The 11,333-nt window shown below is 41.2% G+C and overlaps 1 protein-coding gene across 1 annotated transcript; it reads left to right on the forward strand. All coding sequences in view use genetic code 11, as the record gives it.

Moving 5' to 3' along the window:
• Positions 1 to 4,141: 4,141 nt before the first annotated feature.
• EGR_04511 (STAM-binding protein-like protein) lies at positions 4,142 to 5,851 on the forward strand (the record flags this gene model as incomplete). The annotated part of the gene is made up of 2 exons (XM_024493760.1): positions 4,142 to 4,170; positions 4,723 to 5,851. The coding sequence occupies 2 exons, from the start codon at positions 4,142 to 4,144 to the stop codon at positions 5,849 to 5,851; spliced, it is 1,158 nt and encodes a 385-aa protein (XP_024351874.1).
• Positions 5,852 to 11,333: the final 5,482 nt, after the last annotated feature.

Here is an 11,333-nt window from a genome sequence, read left to right on the forward strand (position 1 = left end):
TCGGTTCTCCTCAAGCTGCCTTCTTCTCCACCCTAAATTTGTCAGTGTAGAAAGGCAGGCTTTGCGGATGCCCACTTCATACATCTAGTGTGATGGAGTCTTTAGATGACCCCACTAAACGCTGTTTTTCTTCTTCTACGAATCAACACTTCAATAACAGGAGGTTCTTCTGTCGAGGTCATTTAGCTGATTACCCAGAGTCGTGTAATATTATATCGTGGAATCTTTTGATCACCTCTGAAACACATTTTGATTTCAAATTTACAAAGGAACCACTCACCCTACGTTAGAATTTCTCCTCTTCTTTCTTCAGCATTTGTTTGTTTGAATTCAACTTCCGGGCTTTTGTTTCCGAAGGTAGAGAACCGGTAAACAAGAAGACTTTATATGAGAGCTTATCCACTCGTTCTGAAAAATTACAGAAGGGCGGCAGAACAGAGACAGCAAGAAACATGTTTCTCTCTTCCCTGTTTCATTTTAGAACTTCTACTCATTCCTCCTGACTAAAAGGCGGCTGCTGACTTTGACCCCAACGCCACCTCAAATGGCACAGTCTTGTGACTCTTCAAAGCGAATACAGAAAGGAAATTTTGCTTTGATTGTGACAGATCTGTTTTGACTGCCCTTTTAGCTAAATAAGGCAAGAAGATAATCTTTTTAAATGCATATCGTAGATGCTACCGAGAAATATTGGAATTCTAGGCTTCCATTTTGCATCCATTGAAGTGTGACTTCTTCGGGGATTGTCTCCCATTCCATACTGCAGCATTCTTGCTACTTAATTAAGACTTCTCTTCATTTGGGTTGCTGACGGATCCGTGAAGGTCACCTCCAATCAATCAGAAATTCAGTCAATACCCCAGTAACCGCGGAAGGGTCGGGTGATGAAGTAATCGCCTACTTTTTTATGATATTTATGATTACTTCAAAGACGTTTAAGCCCTTCTCAGTCTTCCAGGCCCCTCTTTCTAGCCTTGATCACAAAACCAATTGGCAACATCTACTAGCTTTGTGAAAGAAAGTCTTTAGCCAATGTGGCATTATCTTTGATCACACTTGGTCAGTGGGTAAAACTTTGGGAGGTAAATCCTGTGCGGCACACGCAGAGGAAGACCGATGAGATATTGGTGAAGTGGCCATGAATGTAGTGACTGCGACATGGCGGCAAAATCACCAAACGAGGCATTGAGCGTCGTGGCCGTAGGTGGGTGGGTGAATCGGGCCACTTATGAACATCGGCTGTGTTAATGGATTGTCGCACTTCGTTATCCCTTACACTTTGGCCGCGGTCATTGGGAGAGTCCGAACAGCATGAGTGAAGTGAGGTGTGTTGACGTCCTCAACACGGATTGTTGATAAAACAACGGCCCTAACTGCTTATTACTGGCACACATTCACGTTGGCCCAAATTTGCATTGCTGCGGGAGATAATTAACTATGAATTGTGTGTTAGAATTTGCAATGCTCCGGGGCAGAGCACACTTTTCATAGCCCAAAATGGGTCGCATTGACGAATTCGACCCTCCCATTTCAACAGGAATGCAGACTTAAGAGACACGTCTCCACCTCTAGACCTTCGTCAAGCGGTAAGAGAGTAATTTCATGACACTTCGTGAACAGTCAGATTTCTTTTACTTTCTTTAAACTGACGGATGTCGATCCAGCAGATAATTGTACTCCGATGGGTAAGTCAACACCCATTGTTGATAACGAGGTAGTAACCAGCTAAACAACCTTCTCAACCCCAATTAGGTGCCTGGGATTGCCTTAGATGAAGGATATCAAACAAAAGTTAAGTTGAGCATTTGTCCTTTTCTTCTTGTAAATATCACAGAAATTGCAGCACAATCCGTAGACTATGGCCGTACAAGGAAGACCTTGAACTTCAAGGTCAGTATGGAGCTGCACTTCACATTATTAGGCTTTATGTTTCTGTTTGGAGGAGTCTTTCCTTTTGCCTTTACATTGGTTTACTTGAGGAGATTTAAACTTACTTTTTTGTACAAATCTTCCACTTTTGTATGAAAAGATCTTTAGTCTTTCAGAAAGTAGGCATGGCAATGTGTGGTTCTGATAGATCAGGTTCCGACCTTGTCCAAGCCAAAGTCTGGCCTGTAAAGAGTGCCAAACTAGTTGTATTCAAAAGCCTACGGAACAACGACTGGCTTCCTTGATGAGAGACCACATTCATTATAAATGATCCTTTTGAACATATGTCTACTGGAAATACCTGATACACTACACTAAGTTCAACTTCGTAAGTAGCCAAATCTAACCAAATGATAGATTAAAACAAGAGGCAAGAATGTTTCACTTTAAGGCAATTTGTGATAAAATGAGGAGAAAAAAATTCCCAGTAAAGTATATATCCAATTTGAATTGACCAGCAGAATGAGTTGGTTTTAAGCTAAACTTATTGCACAAAAAGTTCCGACAGAATGAATGAATCGGCTCCTTCACAACCTGAAAGAAGAAAAGCCAATACCATTCCGAGTGCAATTGTCTTTCATAGCATTAGCATTTCAGTCAAATGTCCTGTTGAACTATTTCAAAGAAGACGCTGAGTCTCCAGCAAAATTGAAAGAATACTTTGTTGTACATCCGCAGTCGTCTCAGTGATTTAATTTATGTTTTGTCCCGACCTCAAGAGAATCTGCTAAACAGCAGTCCATAATGTCTGAGTTGTTGTGTCATTCAAAACTGATCGGTTCGCCAATTATTCGATGCCTATATCCAGTTATTTGGCGATCCATCGACCTTACGAGATCACGAGTAACCTTGCGATGACGGCACACCGACTACGGGGATGTTGTACTTCACAACCGAGATTAGATTGATTCCACCTCGAATAAATCAACGATCAAGTAGAAAGGGATGAATTTCAGTAGCTCTTTAACCACCATAAAGATTGGCTCTGGTTGCAAGAGAATTCGTGGCATTCACAAATATTTAAAACTAAAAAGTTGTTAGAATTATACATGGTCTGAGAAATTCAGTGATATATCGATGATGAGGACTTTATTTCTGCAATTTCTTAATTTAAATAACACGTTGATAATACAAGAACACTGCTAAAAGTCCGACAACTGATACTCCTATAGTGAGTTGTACACCATTGCTCAAGTCCTCACGTATTTCACTGTACTGTTAACTTTGGCAACTCTATATTCATTTGTCTTAACGCCAAATGTATTAGCCATTAAACTTAGGAAAAATCACAGACGAAATTAGTCATGCAGCATGAAGTCTAATAGTTTTGAAATTTTATTGCTAGTCGAGGTCGCCAAACTTGAAAAAGTGTGCTAAGGGGGCATGATTAAAGTGCATATTTTGCTCACCCTCAAATAGCTAGGCCTGTACTTTTTGTGACCCAGCCTAAAGCGCTTTAATGCATGCATGGGTGTACGGGCACATGAATGAACCTACGTACACACACTTGTGTAAGTCCGCACAAAACCACTCCCTTGCCTCGCTTACAATGTCAGTCATCGCAGTGAACATCATGTTCTCGTGCCAGTGGGAGATCGGTCGGCGCCATGCTTTACCCGCAGCCACTGTACTAAGTTAAGTGAAATAAAATACCAGCTTGATGGGCCCAATGAGCGTCAACTAAAAGGCTTTTTGGAACAGATTAGGGGAGTGTCATTTATTTTATCAATTAGTTTGCTGTGAGGGTTTAGAGGAGATAGAAGGGCCGTGTCCAATTAATTCTTTGCATGCTGTGGATTTGTATTACTTTGTATTCATAACGGCACCGCTTGAAAGTAGCTTATTTGTATAAAGACCACTTGTTCACATAGAGCCAATGATAACAAACGCTTGCAACTCTTAGGAAAAATAAAAATTGTGTCAAAAACTAGAATCTTTAATTTAAAATATTATTGAACAGGGTGAAATCTAAAGTTTTGGAAGGACAAAGATTTCGAAAGGTTTACAAGTACTTGTGCACACTTACAAAATTGCAGATACTTGCTACTGAGTTGGCACTCGCAACGTAGAGCACACCTTTTTAGTGATAATCACACATTCTCTTGCTTTAAACCCAATTTTTGGAAAAATTCATTGTTTTATTCTTTTTTACAACGCGCGGTGTTTTTAAATGGCCTGCGCGTTGCTTTAAAGCTTTTCTTGGTTCGCTGAAATGGCTTCGCCTTATCCTGGAGAAAATGAGTAGGCCTGGCATTTTACTTTTTTTCTGATAAATAATGGTAAAAGTGATTTGAAATTGCACGGTGCAGCTTGTTGTGTCATCCAGTCCTTTGTAATCGTGAGGATACTTATGTTGCTTGTGTTTAATTTTTTCCTAAACGCTTAGTAGTTTATAGTATTGGTAAACTGTGGCATACTAATTTGCACATAAATGTCAAGAAACCGTGGGTTCCTAGGCAGGCTCTTGTATGTTCGTTCTGGTAAATCCTGTTTTAGCGGTACCTAAAAATGCCTTTTGCTTCTGCATATCTTACCTCTACAGATTGCGGACTATTTTGTCGTTTTATTGAATGACAAAATAAGTGAGTCTTTCGGAATCTGATTTGGTCCTTACTAATAATTCCGAAAAAGCCTAAAACTCCTAAATTTGTGATTTTCTATACGCCTCAGGTACCTGCATGACATTGAGTTTCTGTACGGTGCTTGCCTATTGCCTTGCTATTGCTGCGATTTAAGTTTGCCAGTGTGTTGCCATCTTTTTGCCTGTTCAGAATTGGTTTCTTGAATTTTCAGCGGAAAAATAATGACGGCATATGAACGAATGAAGGAACTGAATCGTCAAATCTATGTCGACTATGCCGACAACGTCAGTCTGAGTTCCTACTTTCGCTTTTGTCGCTCCATGCTTAATATGGCGAAGGAGCATGAAGAAGATGGTAGCAAGATAAAGGCCTATTGTCTACGAAAGCGTTTTGTCATCCTCTTTATTGATCACCTCAGCCTGCGTGAAGACTTTAAGCATAGTGGGTCTGACATCCGTAACTCATGGTGCTGCGAGTGCAATCGTGTGCTGAAGATTGTCGAGAAAATGCACAAAGAAATCCTGGAAGAATTCAAAGCCGAGGAGCTTTTGCGTCAGAAGATCTCTGCCGCTCCTTTCGGTGCTACCGCTGATGCCACTACGGTTCTGCCCGGAGCAAATTCAGGGCGTCGAAGTCTTTCGTTCTCACAATCACCCTCATCCGTCACTCCTTCCCTCTCTTCCACTGCTACTCCTGTCCCCAACAGTTCTTGTTCACCGCCTCAATCGCCTACTCTACTACTGTCCGGTATCACACCACCTAAAATTGATCGAAGTCTCAAGCCCTCCACCGTAAAGCCTTTGTCTCGAAACGGCCTCAATCCCATCCTTGTTCCACGGACTCTCGCTTCAACATTCCTCAAACTGGCTGAGTCCAACACTCGTGCAAATCGAGAGACCTGTGGCACGCTTTGTGGACATCTTAGCCCTAAAGGGGACAAACTTGTGATTTCGCACATCATTGTCTGTAAACAGACTGGCACAGCGGACTCTTGCACCACAACAAACGAGGAGGAGTTGATTGGCTGTTTAGAATCGGACGGGCTCATTGTGATGGGCTGGATTCACACTCATCCCTCCCAGACGGCTTTCATGTCCTCATTGGACTTACACTGCCACCTCTCCTATCAACTAATGCTGCCCGAAGCGATTGCCATTGTGTGCGCACCAAAGCACGACCAAGTGGGGTACTTCTCACTCACTCCCGACTATGGACTCGATTTCGTGCGGGACTGCAAAGAGACAGGGTTTCACACTCACACCTCCCTTCGAGAACTCTATGCTGCCTGTGAGCATATCGTCCACACGGAAGGAAAGGTTGAGGTCGTGGATTTGCGGTGACCTGCTATGTCTCATCTTTCCCTTCCCATTTTTTGTTTTGCCTCTTCTTAACCACCCCTGCTCGATTGATTGTGAACTTGCTCATCTTCTACTCGCCCCTCTATTTACACTCCGTCCCACTTTTTTAGGACTTCATACATTCTGCCAACTCGATGACGATGATGTTGAGAATAAGTGTTACCAACTTTCATTCTTCTACTTCCTTTTAATTTCTCTGAAATTGAGTGGAGATTTGTGGTGGTTTGTCAGCATTTTTCTTGCAGATGTTACGACTGTCAGTTCAAGCACTTTTTCAGAGATGATTTGCAGTGGAGATGAAAACTTATAAAAAGCTCGCAACTGTTCATACGGATACATCGTAAAGCAAAGATAGGCGCCATTCCATTGGTATTGTACGTCTTATGGAGCTCTCTCCCTCTACCCTCATGTCGTTAAATGTCGATTAAATCCGGTCAATGTGAGTTAAACTTGTTTGATTTACAAGCAGAGTTGACCTTGCTTCTTATAGAATGTGCATAGCATTAGGGCGAGGTGAGGTATGCGTTGGTAGAATCCGAAACATGGAGGGCTGATTGAAATATCTATTTCATTCTGGTGGCGAAATCACTCGAAAGTGGGAGAATCGTGTTTGAAGATGCACTTTAGTACATCTCTACAAAGTGGGTGTCATGTGTCACTCTCGGGTAAATACTACGCCGGTGAGAATTTGTGTCAGCCATACTTAAGGTGGGCGATACCGGATCGGCTGGTTTACAGCCCTCATCATCTGGAGGGGAGAAGTCGCGGTGCCTTTTAAACAATTGGCTGCCATAGGCAATTTAACAAATGACAGTTGGTCTGAAAAACTGTCAACTTCGTCTTCGCTTTAACCACTTAGATTTTTCGTGTAAAATGATTTTTACATTTAAAATCATCGTAGAGTAGTCAACATAGGGCTAGTTATCCCCAAAAGATTTATTGTTCTCCTACGAACCGCTTCATGTCCAGAAGACCATGCTTGCGCTGTATCTGGTGTAGCGCGGACGGAGATAATGCGATTGAGATGTCGCCATCTAGTGAATGCAACTGGACCTTGTTAGCCATAGGTTTCACCTTATAGATACCCCTAACTAACAAATCGTCAAATTAGACAAAGTTCAAGGCAAACTTCCCTATGAAAAGGATGACGCCTTAGTTTAAATTAGAGGGAGAATGTTGGGGATACCACCTCACTCCATTCTCAGCCTCGACCTTCTCGGCCCTTGTACGTCTGGTGATACATGCCCACGCTGATGCCGACATCAGCCCCAGATCATCGCCAGATGATATGCGAAATGGCATAGACAGTTGACCAGTAAGCTCGTGAAATCAGCACAGGTGTTGAGATTAAGCAGTCGACTTTTCAAACTTGGTTGGTTGAATTGACCGGTTTAGCGTAATTTACCAACCAAACTTCTAATGGAGCACAACGAATAAATGCCGGGGATTTTGTTGGAAAATCAGATTTTTCTGCTACTTTTTTCAAACCAGTTACCGCTCATTGAGCATAAATAGCAAATTTTAGACTGCTAATAAACTTCTAGTTACAATGGCATATCCGCGTGGAAGGGGACTTCTTCCTTCATACAGCCTAATCAGGAGGTCAAGGTGGATACGCGCATTACGGAGACTGAAAAGTGTGTGCGATCAACTGTCAATGCATTGTGCCTCGTTAGCTGTCACCATGACAAGTCCTCCTGTACACTACAAATAAATGTGAAATTGAATAGGAGATAATAAATTGGCTTCCGTAGGATCTGTCATCCCTGGTTTTGAGTTGAGATTCTCTGATATCCTAAGGGAAGAGCTTATCAAGGTGGTGATGTTGAAGACTCGGTGATGCTCCATAGTGTTTGTTTAGGCACTTCCAGTTTCTAAAGGTATCTGGCAAGCATGGCAATCGCTATGGGCTTGCCTCTGTTCCAAAAGTTTTTTATACTAAGGCTGACCAGGTCTCAGTAAGGGCACCTCTTTTCATATCTCTTTATCCTTCTAGAGTGGTTCCTTTTTTTGTTTGTATTTGCCGAAACAGGTGTCAGAGAGGGAATGACATATTTCGGTTTTCCTTCAAAATTACTCAGTTTTATGAAAAAATTTCGAGATTTCCCAAAGAAGTACTAAAAATTTTAATGACCCATTGAGTGAGCATCATTTTTTCCGCGACAAGATGTCTTCAATACCCTGTGCCTATTGATCTGTAAATTGCGACAAATAAGAGACTGTTTTGCTGTTTTTTTTATCACCAATGCCCTTATTTTGGTGCTTCTGGTTCAGCACGTCTATCACGTGGGCAGTGACAGTTGTGCTCAAAACAATTAATCCAATCGCAACGGTGCTTGGCTAATACTTTCAGTGTTAGCGCTTTTCCAAAATAATTCGATTTCTGAAACATTGAGGCCGAATGGAAGCTTGGAAGGCCATTGACAGAGCTAAGACTTGGAGATGTTCACAGCGCCAACACTGCCAATGCTAATGGGAGGAAAAAAAGGACTACAGTTGGCACGAATTGCCCTCCAAAAGATCTACTTAAAGCCCATCTGCTCACACGTCTGTTGAAAGCATTTTGCATCATAAAACTCAGCTTTATTTTAGAATTGTCAACTAAAAAAATGGACATGCTTCACCAGAACTAACATACTTAATGCGGATATACTGTGAAAGGCATGGAGCCAACAGTTCTCAAGTGATAAATTTCAATTTTTATCGAATTGGTGATTTTATGGACTTCAACTTAACACACGGAGAAAATTAGTTAGACGATTTTGCAAAACAACTACAAATAGCTGCCCATTCATGTTATTTGTCCATTCTACAATGACTAACGAAAAAAAAGCGGAATCTCGGAAGCTTGGAAAATAAAAATACCATTTAAATCTCCTAATAAACAGATTTAATGCAAGGTTATCCTCATTCTGTCGACTTCCACCATACAGTGCTTCTAAACCCGACCGCAGCAAAATTCCTAGCAGGAATAGCTGCGTTCCTGAAGCGGCAAGGCAATAAACACCTATTAACCTCCGGATCATTTGCTTGAAGAACCTGAAGATTACTCATCTTTGACCGAGGCAAATGATAATTCACACGATAGCACTTTGATTTAGACTTAATTATCAATGGATACAATCGGATCCAGAAGATTCCTTAAAGACTTAAAGATCTTGGTGAAGGGGCCTTTTAAACTAGCAAATCATTCGAAACCATTCCTTTGAATTAAAGTGCCAGAAGATTGCTGTTAGAAGACCACCGATTCCGAGAAAAGCAGTCACCATATGGATCATAGTCAAATAATGGAATATTTACAAGTCCAGCAACACTTGGTTTACTTAAACAATAAAATGGACATGGGCTTTGAAGAGCGCCTTCCTATTCTTTTCGAAAAATCAAGTACTCTGCATTCCATTCTTGGCCTAATTTATGCCATTTGAATTTATAGAATAATTAAACCTCCATATCTTTAATACTATATATCTCCTTATAGAAAACAGTGCTTGTGCTTGGAACAAAAAGCATGAAATTGGCGAAGGCAAGGCTTTTGCTGATCATATGCGGGGCTGTAGCGCTCCGAGACTTTCGTGAAGACGAAAGAAGACATAATACTCAAACAGAAAACATATTTGACATATGGGAAGCATCCGCGCTATTGGCATGGCCCAAAGACCAGTTTACCCGACGTGGTATAATAGCCAATTCAAAAGTGGCTCCTCACTGGAATCTATAGTTAAACAACCATCGTAATGCAGGGCTCTTACGGGAACCATATTTCCAAGTAAAATTTTACACTAGCGGAATTTAATTTTGGTGAATCCTTTACAAAAAATAGATAAAATTAAATCAGATTACTTGAGATTGCTAGCCTTTATCCTACAAAATTACTGAAACAAGCAGTTTTAACAACTTCATTCATTTTTGACAGATTTAACTTGTGTGTAGTGCCCCAAGTCTTCCTTGATGTCGTAAGAATTCATAGCACTATAGCAAAAGCATACTGCCGTAGTACGGATGAGCTGAGTCTATTGAGCACTATTTGTGCTGACCTAAGTGTCCGCACCATGAAGCATAGAGTTAGACATGAGATTAAAGCATTGCATAGTGTAATTCGAGTCGTAGAGTATAAGTAGTAGCTTAAGAATCCCCAACATGTGGGTCGGGTAATAATTCCTCTCCAGATGACCTAACTTGTCACATAATACGCTAGCAAGCAATTTTAAGTAACTCAAGAATTATATTGTGTGGTTCACTTTTAGCCTCTCAAGGTCAAAGTCAATAAATTATTTAATAGCAGTGTTTGCTCTACTGTCTGTAAAGTCATTTATCGGATCTCCGATTTGATCTGCAAAACTAATAGTTTATTCTTACACAAAAAGGTGAGTAAAGGACACAAATAAAAATTCCTATTTACTTCTTTTTGAATTGACTGGGCAATTAATATTTCAATGACAATGGCTCGAAGTTTACACCTCTCTCAAGAATAAGTGGTATCAGTTAGTAGGCGCTTGACGAGAGCCCGCCGCTACTCCCTCAAGTATCCCATCTCCAAGCCATTGCACTTTTGATGTGAGCGTTCTGGTTGACTAGACAAATTTGAGGCCAAATTGAGTTGGTTAATGCATAAACTCGTCCATCTGTGCTGGCGCATGCAAAATGGACCCATTCTAAAGTGATTAAACGCGCACACATGCTTGTACAGAACCGGTGACCATATTAATGCACCAAGTGCCAATTCCATGTGAAAGGGGACGAAGAGATCGCGGTGGTCCCAACCGCCAACTAGAGATTCTCTTCGCCTCCGACCCATATGCTTACAAATTGCTTTTTGAATCGGTTAAATGATAATAAATTTTTAGTCCGTAACCTATCAAAGTCAGGAAATGATGCCCATCAGTGACTGGTTTCTTCACCTTAAATTCATCGTGTAGAAATCAAGAGGTAGATAGGAAGTTTGAAGTTTCACAAGCGCGTTTCTGTCTCCTATCTATTCAGCCTGACATCTTGAGGAAATGAAACAATTCCGCCCCTCCCCTTACTTCCCTCTTCATTCTTCCATGGATCCATTTAAACGTGCGGATGATGGCATCTTCTACCAGAAGAGACAACTCAAACTCCCCTCTATATACATATTGTCTAGTCCAAAAAGGCGACACTTTAGAATGTTGAGTCAAAGGGGTAATTTTTTTTGAGTCTGAAACCGTAGTCATTTAAGGCACCTGTTGACAGAGATGATGACATTATTTTTACATTATAGTGGGAAAAACTCCAAAATGATGCAGCAATGCACTACTTTTGCAAAGTGAGGAGGCTGACGGTCTATTCGCCTTCGTATACCGCGTCTACGACGAGGCAAAATCCAGGCACAGTTACCAAACACAGTTAGTAAGGTCGGTTAATTTTGTTTCAGTGACCCCTGAAGGCCAGTTAACGGATCTGCTCTTATAGAAAAGACAAACTAAGTGTAGTCGCACCATCT

The sequence above is a fragment of the Echinococcus granulosus genome (genome assembly GCF_000524195.1).
Source record: "Echinococcus granulosus chromosome Unknown EG_S00028, whole genome shotgun sequence".
Lineage (NCBI taxonomy): Eukaryota > Metazoa > Platyhelminthes > Cestoda > Cyclophyllidea > Taeniidae > Echinococcus > Echinococcus granulosus.